We start from the raw sequence: 14,202 nt of genomic DNA on the forward strand, positions 1-14,202 counted from the left end.
GTGATAGAGAGTTCAATTACCTTAAAGTCACTGTGTGTGCTCATGCCACAGAACCAAGAAAATACATCAAGGAACAAAAGGGAATTCTATCGAACTGGTGGATTCCCAAATATCATAGAGGTGTAGAGATTGTGTACATATACTCATATTTCGTCCTTCTGGAGCACAAGCAAAACTATACAGAAATCACAAGAATTTCTTTTCTATCAGTTCACAAATCATTTGTGATGCCAATATGCAGATTTTCACCGTGGAAAGCCGTTGGCCGGGTTCCACGAATGATGCACGCATTTGGAACAATAGTAGAGTTTCTGCACAATTTGAAAATGGACAATATGATGGATGGGTTGCTTGTTGAAGATGGTAAATATGCTCTCTCCAAACATCTTATGACTTCTATGTTTCTACTAGTGGTGGGCTCAAAAACAGGCTTTTCGGTTTCGGGTTTTTAGGAAAACCGAAACCGGTTTTTGAAAATTTTCAAAAGACCGTTTTTTCACCGAAACCGATTTTCGGTTTTGTGGTTTTGTCCCAAAACCGGTTCGGTTTTTTACCGGATCCGGTTTAGGTTTTCTTCAAAATCGCTTCCGTTTTTTTTTTCAAAATTTGTTCTATTTCAGACCAGAATAGTGTTTCGTTGTTCTCCGGAAACCGATTGCGTTTCCACAGAAATAGTTTTATGTGTTTTCCAAAACTTTTCACCAAAACCAGTTTCGGTGAAAACTGAATCGGTTTTGAAGATAACCGAAACCGGTTTCGATGAAAAACCGAACCGGTTTTTGGAGAATACCGAAATGTCAGTTTTTCGGATTTTCTATAAACCGGTTTCCCGTTTTATAAAAAAACCGGTTTTGCCCAACCCTAGTTTCGACCTCACACAGGAATTGAAGGGCGCTACAATAGAGCCCACATTGCTAGGAGTACCAGTAATAGAGTGTACATTCGGTGTTCCGAAGAAACGTTTCCAAATTCTCATTAAAATAATGCGATATTTTTTGTAAATAAAACAAAACAAGTGTGGGAATTTGTTGTGGCTGCTGCAATTCTGCACAACTTTGGAATAGAAATTGGAAATGTGTTTCACCCTGATGCTGTGGATGTGAATGACATCACCCAATATGCATTTCAGCCAGAAGCAGATGCTACAAGGCAAGCTGGCAAAAGGTCTATTATACTTTGAAAAATACAAAAGGTATTACTATTACTTTAAAAAAAGTCTCCTGTTCCCTCCACATACCATATCAATGATTCCCCTATCACACATTCTGCTATTCATAATGATCTTTATGTCATCTTTGATTCAAAACTTGCATTCTCTGATCACATCTCCTCAATACTTAAGAATTCAATGCGGATGTAGGAGGCGCGGTGGCTTAGTGGTAGATCGTTCACCTCCGGTGATTTGGGTACTTGGTTCGATCCCAACTCGCACCGTGTGGATTTTGTGGAGGAAAACACAGTGCTCGCGGTTTTTCTCGGAGTACTCCCGTTTCCTCCCACTTTCTTCATTTCACTCATTTCTCATCATCACCGGTATAAACGTGGGACGCAAAACTTAAAGATTTCATTTCATTTTTCAATGCGCATGTTGGGACTTCTTTATCGATTCACTGAACTACGCACTGTTTTATATTAGCAACTTTTTATAAAACCTTAATAGCTCCCAAGATTGAATACTGCTCTCCCATATGGACCATGGCAGCACCTACACATCTCTCCAGACTTTATTCTATTCTCAATTTCTTTATTGCTATAGTCCGTTTTCGTGTTCCAGCACTTCGAATATTTATCTAACAAGTAAACCTTACGTTTGGGTGAATCGAGTTGGTGACTGAGACATATATGAGAAAGTAGTACTAAATGTGGTCAGTGTTTCAGTGAAGTTGTAGATGCGAAGCTCCAGGGGTTTAGGAGATACAGCTACCAGTACATCACATGGAAGTACAGAATAGTCTTCATACAGTTGGAGGTAAATCCCTGTAAGACCTCTTGTAACGACAAAAGGCGAATAACAAATATATGGGCACATATTAGGACTAGGGGAAAGTCATATAGTAAGGGTATACCTGACGGCGGCCATCTTGAAATCCGCCATTTTGAATTAAGGTTAAATTTTTAAAATAGGAATAGGGTCATGTGATACATGATTTAAGGCGCAAATTTAATCAGAAGAACAATGGTGACGTTAATTTTGATTTACGCGCAATTGGTAAAAAGTTACAGGGAAATTAAATATTGTTGCAGCATATGTATTAGTCCTTTACCCCACCATAACAGTGACACAGTGACGGTATAACCATTTTTGTTTTATCATTAACCAGCATTTGTTATCGCATAAACAAGTTGCTAATTTAAGGAAAAATGACCAAAGTGGAATTGAGTCATAATTGAACTTGGGTCTTTCTTCCAGAAAAGTCCTCAATTAATACAATCAATATGTAGTTCAGAAAAGAGTGCATGACTTGCACAACAACTAACATTGTAACACCACCATTGTATTTCTGATTAACTTCTAGCCCGAAGTCATCTATTGCATTACTTTATTCCCATTTAATTTTGTGCTGGTTAATGATAAAGCAAAAATGGTTATACCGTTGGATTTATGGTAAAATTTGCTATTAATAAGGTGTCACTGTTATGCCTTTTGTTTAAAACTTTTGTCTGCTTCAAAATGGCGAATTTGAACATGGCCGCCATCAAGACAACTCTTACCATAGACCTAATATTTATCCACCTGCTTTTTATTTAATTATTATCATTAACACAATATTTACATGGTGGGGTAAAGGACTAATACATATGCTGCAACAATATTTAATTTCCCTGTATCTTTTTACCAATTGCGAGTAAATCAAAATTAACGTCACCATTGTTCTTCTGATTAAATTTGCGCCTTAAATCATGTATCACATGACCCTATTCCTATTTTAAAAATTTAACCTTAATTCAAAATGGCGGATTTCAAGATGGCCGCCGTCAGGTATACCCTTACTATATGACTTCCCCCTAGTCCTAATATGTACCCATATATTTGTTATTCACCTTTTGTTGTTACAAGAGGTCTTACAGAGGTTTTACCTCCAACTGTATTAATACTATTCTGTAATTCCATGTGATGTTCTGGTAGCTGTATCTCCTAAACCCCTGGAGCTTCGCACCTACAACTTCACTGAAATACTGACCACATTTAGTACTACTTTCTCATATGTGTCTCAGTCAGCAACTCGATTCACCCAAACGTAAGGTTTACTTGTAAGAAGGAACTCTGGCGAAATCTTAATATCCAGACTCCGGAAGTAAGCAGAATTATCTCTAACCTGAAATATCTTCATAAAATAGTTAATGAAAACTTAAGATCAGAAACCCTAATTCAACAACTATCCTTGCGTGGCTCATCCCGCATAACCCGGAATACTCACCTATTCCATCTTGCTCGTCCTAGGTTGGCAATTATACAGAGATCTCTTTTTTTACAGAATGCCAAACTGTTATAATCAAGTAACAACTGATGTGGACATTTTTCGAGCTACTCCGGTGTTTGATAGAGCAATTAAACGAGTTTTGATGGAATAATATTACATTCTTTATTTTGACACTCTTTTATGTTGTAGTTGTTATTGTTGTCTTGTTTTTTCTTTCTTTTGTTTTTTTCCTGTGTAAAATGGCAAAGTTATGCTGTATCTGGGAATTTGTTCAATAAATAAATAAATACTTAAGTATTTCAATTGAAAATACACCTAATTTGTAAGAGAAGTAAGAAGTAAAGACTTTTTCTTCTTAAATGAATAAATAAGGCACTGGATGGTCATTACTGCAGTGAAATGTGACCCATTTTATTTATGTATAATTTTATAGTTATGTTTTTCTCTTTTCTTTCTTTTTTTCTTTTTCTTTTTCTTTTCTTTTTCTTTTTTTTGCAATTAGATTATTAACATTTTCATTTTGTTTCCAAAATTAAATGTACTGATGTTGAAATAATAAACACAAATACTATGCTATATGTAAAACAAGAACATATTAACCATTGTAAAAAATATCAAGCAAATAAAATATGATTTATAATATAAAACACATACATTTACAAAAAACAAATTTCTCGAGTACATTGCCTGAAGAACCGGAACCTAAAGTTTGCTCCATTTCGTTCTTGAACTTATTCATAACTTGCATTTTAGGGTTATTTTTTCTTCCATAATTTCTCTTTGTCTTTAAATTAACATTTTTGTATCATATTCCTCTCGAATTAAATGCATTTTCAAAGAATGAAGCACGTTTGCTTTCTCCAAAAACTTCCTGTTCTCCACTGCAACCGCATTTTCTCTGCCTTTTTTCATGGGCACATCTTCTGATAAGCTCCAGCTCCCGATAGGAAACGTGCTAGCAGTGTACAGAAATGGCTTACTTCTTTAGTAAAAAGGCGTTACTACTTTAGTTATAACTAAAGAAGTAAATAGAAATTGAGCTCTCCAACAGTTACTAAAAGAGTATATTACTACGGAAGTAATTTACTAAAGTAGTACAGACTAAAGAAGTAAGAGTTACTATAAGAGTAATTTACACTAGTTTGGTGCTCGCCACCCCAAAAGTTAAAAATATTCACTTTTGACAATTTTCTTGTCGGTTGGTTCTGAAAAGCTACAATCATGCCGAATTTAGTCATTGTAGCCCTACAGGAAGTGCTCAATAATGTATGTCAGCTCATGTAGTTTTATATACATACATACATACATATATATATATATATATATATATATATATATATATATATATATATATATATAGGTAGATAGATAGATAGATAGATAGATGGTTATGTAGTACTTTATTTCTCGGTAACTATTGGCAGGATCGAAACTAAATTTTTGGGGGGAAGTTGCCAATCGTCTAAGGAATGCAAATCGCTTTATTTTATGGCCAAGCTGGACCAGGGACAGGTTCGGCTAGGCTCGCCTTGTATGTGGCATTTTATTTCTCAGTAACTACTCGCCGGATCTGAACGAAATTCGATGCGCAATTAACCCACATCTAAGGAATAAAGATGTACCGTATATATTTGGTGACAGAGCTCGGCTAGGGACAAGTCGGCTGGACTTGTGCAAATAACTGATATATTTCAAACAAAATTTTATGGTTCTTTTCTAGTGCTTTTGAAAGGTCAGTTCGAATAAAACAAAACACATAAAGTTCTGTTTAATTAAGATAGTACACTGATCATCAGTTGAATTAGATATAGCAAAAGTTGCAGAAATCGTTCTGCAGAGGCTCTACAAGTGAATGTGAATAAAACTTATCGTGCGTGTATTGCTGCTGTGTGCTTCCTCTCGGTATCCGTGTCAGTGCTGTTGCCAGATCTACTGATTTTGCAGGAGATCTCCTGCTTTTTCTACGTTCTACTGATCTACTGCGAAAGAAAACAAAAAGTGAACAATCTCCTGCTTTTTCGTTACTTCGAGAAGTTGAAGATTATTAATATTGAATTTTCAATGATGTAATTTCTCTGTTATAATACACAAAGCTCTGTAGAGCATATACGTGTAGTTATAGAGCTTTACCGTATATAATATGAATGCAAAGAATAAAACTGTACGTCATCTTCTATAAGATTCGTCCATATTCTGACTTTCTGTAAGATTTACAAGTAAGTGTAGTTTAGATTGGGACCTGGGTTGGAAGAGTGGCTTAGATCATTTCTCCACGATCGTCAGCAAGAAATCGTCTTACGCCACGATCACGTGTGACTGTACCATATAGCTACGTTATCGCTACGTGCATGAAAAGACATTTTCCCACTCCATTTTGCTCTTTCACTACGTTTTACTTCACACACGTGTGTATCAAATAATATTAATATAAATCGGGACTTTCCTTTTTATTTGCTCAACGTTGTTCATCGGAAATGAATTCTGGACTGCTTGTTTTGACTACTGCCTCCTTAATAATGGCAAATTTTATTGTCCCCCCCCCCCGGATTTACATTCAAACGCCACCACTGTATGTGTCTACTGCTTTCTCCTGTTTTTTACGTTCGAATCTCCTGTTTTTCCAACTGATTGATCTGGCAACACTGCAGTGCAGTTTGTGATGGGCAAGTTGAAAGACCTAAGTGCATTTGACCGTTGTCAAATCGTAGAGCCCAGACGACTGAGTGGCTCGATTTGAATGTGTAGAAATCACAGATATATATATGCATTAATGTTTTGCTCTCAAAGACAATATTCTTTATTAGTCCAATGTTCAAATGCGGTTAACAGGCTGAACAAAATTAGCTAACTGCTAATGGACGCTACTAGGCTAAATAAATTTGTAAAACACTCTGTGAATCACACACAGAAAAAAAATTGCAGTCTATGATGAAGTATCAGATTGGAAAATAGGGTTACTGACTATAGAACAATGAAGTAGGCTACTAATGGCCTAAAATAATAAATATAGCAAACTATTCTACAAGGGTCGTTCAAGGTGTACCGGGACTTTTATTTCTTCAGAGGAAACAGCACAAGAAGCACCAAACTATGTCAGCTTTTCAAAGTATTTTCCGTGAGCGTCAAGGCACCGTTGTCATCGTTGTGGCAGCCCCCTGATTCCTTTGACGTAGAAAGAACTTGGTTGTTGTCGTAGGCACTGGAGGACATCGTTCCGCAGTGCTTCATCTGTCGTGAATTTCTTCCCTCCCAGATGATCTTTAAGGGGTGAAAACAAATGATAATCACTGGGGGCTAAATCTGGACTGTAGGAGGATGGGGCAGAACTTCCCAGCGCATTTCGGCCAAAGTTGTTGTTGTCACATTGGCCGTGTGAGGGCGGCCATTGTCATGGAGATGAATGACATTTCCAGACAACATCCCAGGTCTTTTCTTGCGAATGGAGTTTCGTACAGCACCACTCAACAATGTGGAGTAATACTGGGCATTAATTGTGTTCCTTTTGTCCAGAAAATCCACACGGATAACATCGTTCATGTAACAGAAAACGCTTGCCATGATCTTTCCAGCGGACGGCTGCGTTTTGCTTTTCTTGGGCGGCGGGGTACCTTTATGCCGCCACTCCATGCTGCTTCTTTCGGTTTCTGGGGTTGAATTGTGCAACCATGTTTCATCACACGTGATGATGGATTATAACAATTCATCACCTTCGGCTCGAAACCGATTCAGAAGCTGTTCACAGACCGTCATGCGTGCCTCCTTCTGATCAAGTGTCAGCTGGTAGGGAACCCACCTTGCCCAGATTTTGCGAAAGCGTAAGTGGTCGTGAATGATTGTCTCAACACTCCCGACACTGATATTCACCTCCACAGCAATATTCCTCACTGTTACTCGTCGGTTCTCAAGAATCATTTGCTCAACACGTGCGATATTCACTGGTGTGACTGCAGTCGGGCGAATGTGTCCATGCGCTTCATTTGTCACCAGCTCCCGTCCTTCGCGAAACTGTTCACACCATTCGAACACTCCTGTCCGTGACATCGTTTGTTCACCACACTGTGTTTGCAATCTTCTGAATATTTCAGCTGGTTTAACTTTCTCCTTCATAGGAAATTTGATTACACACCGCTGCTCCACAGCCACAGACACACTGCTTGCCACCATGTTCGTTGCAACTGCTGCGCATCTGACAAATACGTCATACCGGGCGCTAGTCACTCGAGAAGAAATACATTACATCACCCGCAAGTTTCATCATGATCCGCCTATTCATCGACTATTTACGTACGAAAATCCCGGTCAACCTTGAACGACCCTTGTAAACGCTTATTATCAAGACATGATCTAATTCCCAAACCAATTTCATTAACTTATTACTTACTTTTTAATAATAAAACTATTAATTTTTTTCATAGTTTATTTCACACCATGGGGCAATATCGAACACTCTGGATAATGGCAAACGTTCTGTTTGGCCTCATGAGGCACCATTTTATTGTTAATGTTGAAACTAATTGTTGACTTCATGCAGGCTAGTAAGATTACAAAGAAATTATTCTCAAATATTGGGGAACATATAGCCTTATCTGTAACAATATAGATAAGATAAGGGCCAATTTAGCTTGCCCAGATTTTTGAATTAACATCAAAGTGAATCGACAAAAGCAACAAAACGTCTTTTTCCTGGCAATCCATTAAACTGACTGGCACCAAATTTGTTACACTTTTTCAGGTCTCTCTGGTGGCGTGCAGCAAAATCGTCTATTTTCTAACAAGCTTCCTTAGGCGTAAACTTGGGTGTTCGGCATTACTCCAGTGTTTGCGAATACCCCGATTTCCCCTATATATACATGGTGGCCCATTTTAATCTTTCCACGGAAATGTCTCGAAAACGGTTGAACATAAATAAGCTAAACAAAAACTCAAATAGGAAATACTATGGGGCAAATCGAATGATGATGTCGCGGTGCCTTCCAGGGCCGCTATTCGTGGGGGCCCGGGGCCCAACTTTAAAATTTTAAATGGAAACATAGGACGAGTAACACCTCGTTCGATAGACCTTTAAAAACTAAAAAGCGATATGGCAAAATATTTTTTATATCGGTCACCGTATTCAAAATGGCCGCCAAATGTTACCTATATCAGATAAATGTCCAGTACCACAAATAAGAAAACGGTTGAACATAAATGAACCAAACAACTACTCAAATAGGAAATGCCATAGGTCAAGTCGAATGATGTTGTTGCGGTGCTCCCCAGGGCCGCATTTCATAGAGGCCCGAGCCCAACTTAGAAATTTTAAACTAAAATATGGGACAAATGATACCTCATTCGATAGATCTTCATACACTAAACAGCGTTCTGGCAAAAGATTGTTCATATGGGTCACCGTTTTCAAAATGGCCTCCAAAATGGTATCTGATACAGGCAACATGTCTTGGCGGCCATTTTGAAAACGGAGACTCATATGAAGAATCTTTTGCCACAACGCTGTGTAATGTATGAAGATCTATCGAACGAGGTATCATTTGACCCATATTTTAGTTTAAAATTTCTAAGTTGAGCCTGGGCCCCCATGAAAGGCGGCCTTGAGGGGCACCGCGACAACATCATTCGATTTGTCCCATGGCATTTCTTATTTGAGTTGTTGTTTGGTTCATTTATGTGCAACCGTTTTCATATTTGTGGTACTGAACGTTTATCTGACACAGGTAACATATATTGGCGGCCATTTTGAATACGGTGACCGATAGGAAAAATCTTTTGCCACATCGCTTTTTAGTTTCTAAAGATCTATCGAACGAGGTGACACTCGTCCCATGTTTCCATTCAAAATTTTAAAGTTGGGCCCATGGGGAGCACCGCGACATCACCATTCGATTTGCCCCATGGTATTTTCTATTTGAGTTTTTGTTCAGTTCATTTATGTTCAACCGTTTTCGAGACATTTCCGTGGAAAATTAAAATGGGCCACCCTATATATATATATATATATATATATATATATATATATATATATATATATATATATATATATATATATATATATATATATATATATATCTTAAATCGGTCAAAATCCTTAGTTTGCGCATTGAGACCTGTCTCGAACTAAAGTTTCGTCAAATTGTGAAAAATTGTACTTTGTGGAACACCCTGTATAAAATACACTTTAGTTGTTATTGAACGGAAATTTCTTCACGGCCAAAGAACGCTAAGAGTTTATTTCATAGATAACGTAGACTGGAAGGAAGTTACAAGGGTTAGGGTAAAGGTCATCATCATAGGTATTCTGCCTTTCTTGGCAGGTCACTTGCTGCAGCTGAGAAGCTTCCATGCTCCACGGTCCTCCGCTAACCTTTTCGTCTTCACGTATGATCTTTCTGTTTTAATATCATCCACTAATTGTAGTCTCTTTCGCCCCCTCCCTCTCTTTCCCGCCACCATACCCTCTAGGACGTCCCTCATGATACAATCTCTTCTTAGGCAATGTCCCAACCAGTTTCTCTTCCTCTTCCTAATAATATCTAAAAGTGTTCTTTTCTCACCCACCATTTCTAACACTCTCTCATTCGTTTTCCGCTCTACCCAACTAATTCTTTCCATTCTTCTCCACACCCACATTTCGAAGGCTTGCAGTCGATTTTCGTCACCTTTACGTAATGTCCACGTTTCCGCCCCATTCAGTACAACACTCCACACGAAGCATTTTGTGAGTCTTTTTCTCAACTCTTTATTCAAGGTCCCACAAAACAGACTTTTCTTCCTCCTAAAGGCTTCTTTCGCCATTCACGTTCGCATTTCATGTCATTACTAATATAAGAATACTACCCAGGTATCGAAAACTATTCACTTGTTCTATTTTCTCCCCTCCTACTTTTATATTTGACACAGACCCCTACCCTTCGTCTTGGAACGAAGGGTAAAGGTAGAGAGAAAGAAAACACGACGCTGCAATTTCTGCTGTTCAGTACCAAGGTGACACTATCAGATACATCACAGATTTGTTTGGACGAGGAGAACACGGAGACTGTTAAACACTGACTGAAGATAATATACAAAGAGAATGTTCACCAGCACAAACGCAAATGCGATTGAAACACTGCTACAGCTTTAGTTCGGTTTATCAGACAGAGCAACTACAGGAGTTGCTTTCAGTGTAATTAATTACAAAATCGAACACGTCCTTGGTTAGAAGTAAAATTAGAAGAGCATTACAAAATAGATTTGAAAATTTATCAAAGCTATATAGTTTGATGGTAGAAAAGGTAATACTGTGGTACAAGAAAAGGTAAAAATCTACCGTTGAATAAGAAAAGATCATACATCATTACTCAAGAGCCTGATAGTCAGTTTATTGGTCATGTGTAACACCTAGAAGTGGATCTTAAAAGAATATATCTGAGAGCATACTTTTTTTTTTATTTAAGTAATAAAGGTTTTGACTTAAATGATCTTGTTGCAATCGGCTGTAATGGCACAGTAATTAATAAATTGGAAATGTGGCATTATTTATAACTAGCTGAAATGCCCACACTTCGCACGGGTCAGATAAAATATCTATGTAAACAAACTGAACAACGAAAGAAAAAAACTCTATATTTTACTAATGGATCTGACACTAATATCGGTCATTTTGGATTACTTTTACATATCTTGGTATCCCCCGGTAACCCACCGCCCACATATAATGGAAGCTGAATTTGGAAGTTAATGCGATCGGAGGGTCACTATTGATCTCAGAAATCGCAAAAACTATGAATTTGACACTAATATTGGTCATTTTCCACTACTTTCAAATGTCCCGGTAAACACTCCCCCGGAGACCTCCTGGTTCGAATTTTAAAAAAAAAAAAACGCTTCGTCTTGATCTGGGGCTTTGGCCAAGGTACTTGTGACCAAAATTTGGTAACTCTCGGTCCACTCGTCTGGTTCCCAGGCCGCAAACAGACAGACAGACAGACACTCTTTATTTTATTTATATTAGATTACATTAGGTAAGATATTGAGGTCAAACTGGGAAGATAACTGCAGTGGTTCATTTGATTATTGCATTTTAATGAGCCTTTCAAACATTTATTCGAACATCTAGATCAGCGTTTCCCAACCGGTGTGCCGTGAATGGGCCGCTGGTGTGCCGCGAGGAATCGAAACAAAATTATTAATTTTATAGCAATCAGATTGCAAAACGTAGGGATAAATGTATATTTGTATTTCACATTACTATGAACCTCTACTATGAATCTACAATTTTAAGTTTCATACAGGGTTACTGTTCTGTACATTTCTAATGTTGAAAAAAGTATTTGTTATCATTGTTATGACCATTATTGCTTCTTTATTGTTGCAGACTATTTCGTAACTTGAAAATTTAAAATATTATTCAGTCCTTTCGACAAATTACCTACATTTGTGTTTTAAAAGTAAAAGAGATTTGTTTGTTCGTTATTTAGTGATCTTCCTTCTTAGTAAAAGGTTGGATACAATTTTTTAAAAAGAAAGCGTATTTTTAAAAACCTGAGTCCAATATTTCATTGCAATTGTTTTATATTTTTAAATTAGAATGAAAAATAAGCATAATGATTTAACACCCCCCCCAAAAAAAAACAGTGATAGAGCTTTTTACTTTGTGAGAAGATCAATAATCTCAGAAAAAAATACCGCTGTGTTTTATATTTATAAATAACAATACTATAAGTGTGCCGCGAGAATCTAAGTAACACCCGTAGTGTGCCGCAAATTGAGAAAGGTTGGGATACGCTGATCTAGATGGTGAGACTTGAGGCCCCAAATCATTTTCTGGAACTATCGATAAACAGTAGAAACATCGTGAGCAGCTTCCTGTTGTTGCTTATGAGAAAACTGCATCCGAATATATTTCCATAACAAAAAATGACCAAAGTAAAGACCAAATATATCTTCTTGATATTGGGGGAGCTATAAACAGCAACTAATGTTCAAGATATCTTGAAGTACAGTATCCAGAACCCATAAGTCATTCAAAGTTGTTAAGTATAGTCAATCTACGAAAGATTCTAACCAGTTCATATTAGGTTTGCTGTCTTAAATTACTTGAACTACAAAAACAAATCACTGAACGAAGCTAATTTTCTTTTAAAATAATAACTGTGTGACAGTTTCTTCAACTAACTGAACATATCGGCTTCATCAGACACAGTCTCTAGACAGTGAAAGATCCTTCATTATAAAAACGTACGCATCGGTTTAGTTTGACGTTAAAAAAAAAAAAAAAATCTTCTGCAAAAGATGCTGCAAAACATGTGTTTATACTGATTCAGGTATCACTTAATCAGAGCATGATTTCAAAAACAAGCTGAAACGAGCTGAACGAGAGAGCTACTTATCAAACCTGACTCGGCTCGAGAAAATTATCTTTGGCTCGACTCAAACTCGACTCGAATTTGAGTAGAGTTTCGAGTCGAGTCGAGTCGAGTTTTAGCTCGACTCGTGCCCATCCCTAAAAGAAACACAGGTGTCTGCTCGCGTTGCTTTCTCTCCCGGAGTCAAATCATGTTGGGCCCATCGAACCAACTTGTAGTGCTTCCCAAGTTGAAGGAGGTGCTGCCGAATGGTTTCTCCACTCACACTGAATTGTAGTCCCAGTTCCTCACATGTCTGGCCATTGTTCGCCTCAATTGCTGCCTGAAGATCGTAATTTTGTACATGTGTTGGTCTTCCGGCACGTTGGGCGTCTTCGAGTGTTTCGTCACCGTCCTTAAACTTGTTAAACCATCGCTGTACTGTCCACGTAGTCACGACACTCTCACAAAATGCCTGGCATATCTTCCGCCTCCTGGAGCGGCGTTTAACCCTAATTTGAACTTGTACAGCATACAAGCCCTTATGACGCTCTGTGGATATCCCATGCTCACTCTGTCCTTACGCAAGTTCACGGTGTAACTGAACTGCCACAACCAGGTAGTATGTCGGATACCAACAACTGACCTTCGCCTTATCTCCATTCACATTCAACTCACGGTGTGAGGAGTAATTACAAATCAATCAAACCCTCTTTACCTCTAAATACTTAAAAGAATGTTTAAATTGAAGATTATCATATTTCATTTAAATGACGTACACACCTCCAAATCAGCTACATAAGATTCGATTCGCCGATCAACAGAAGTTGGACGAGTTTCAGACTGTACAACCACTTGAAATCCTTGTGCACAAAATCCTCTCCGGGAGGAACTGCTAACAATGTAACCAAGTTGTTCCTATGGTACACAAAAAGAAAAGCACTATTTAGAACAATATTTGTCACCTTTTGTAAATAACGTACCAAGTATTCACCGTTTTATTTTCACTAGTTGCGTTTGTTTACTTTTACAAGAAATTGTAAAGATGAGATCCAAGGTAAAAACTTAGACTGGATTTTAGTGTTTAGTTAGAAAGGACTAATCTGAGAATAACTTGTAAATGTTTGACGTCTCTATTCTTCATTTTGAAGTTTGCTGAAGACGAAAGAAGAGCGTGCTTTAGAAATATCAAGCAAATGCAAATAGGGTACATACAAAGAGCAAGTAAATTATTACTACATTAACAAAATGTACTATACGCTGTTCTTACTAAACTTTATCTAAAATATTATTTAACATTAACCTAGATACTGACAATAAATATTAAATAATTCACGAAATTTTATAATACAGTACACACACACACACACACACATACATATATATATATATATATATATATATATATATATATATATATATATATATATATATATATATATATATATATATATATATAT

The 14,202-nt window shown here is 37.3% G+C and overlaps 1 protein-coding gene across 1 annotated transcript in view; it reads right to left on the reverse strand.

Annotated features, from left to right (window-relative positions):
- The window catches only part of LOC145663760 (insulin-degrading enzyme-like), a 215,878-nt gene that overhangs the window by 52,246 nt on the left and 149,430 nt on the right, over positions 1-14,202 (reverse strand). Inside the window, exon 18 of the mRNA XM_081729848.1 lies at positions 13,526-13,660. Coding sequence (XP_081585974.1) covers positions 13,526-13,660 — 135 coding nt within the window. The remainder of the gene's footprint in view (positions 1-13,525; positions 13,661-14,202) is intronic.

This window comes from Thermobia domestica, chromosome 11, assembly GCF_964235325.1.
Source record: "Thermobia domestica chromosome 11, izTheDome1.hap1.1, whole genome shotgun sequence".
In the NCBI taxonomy this organism is placed as follows: Eukaryota; Metazoa; Arthropoda; class Insecta; order Zygentoma; family Lepismatidae; genus Thermobia; species Thermobia domestica.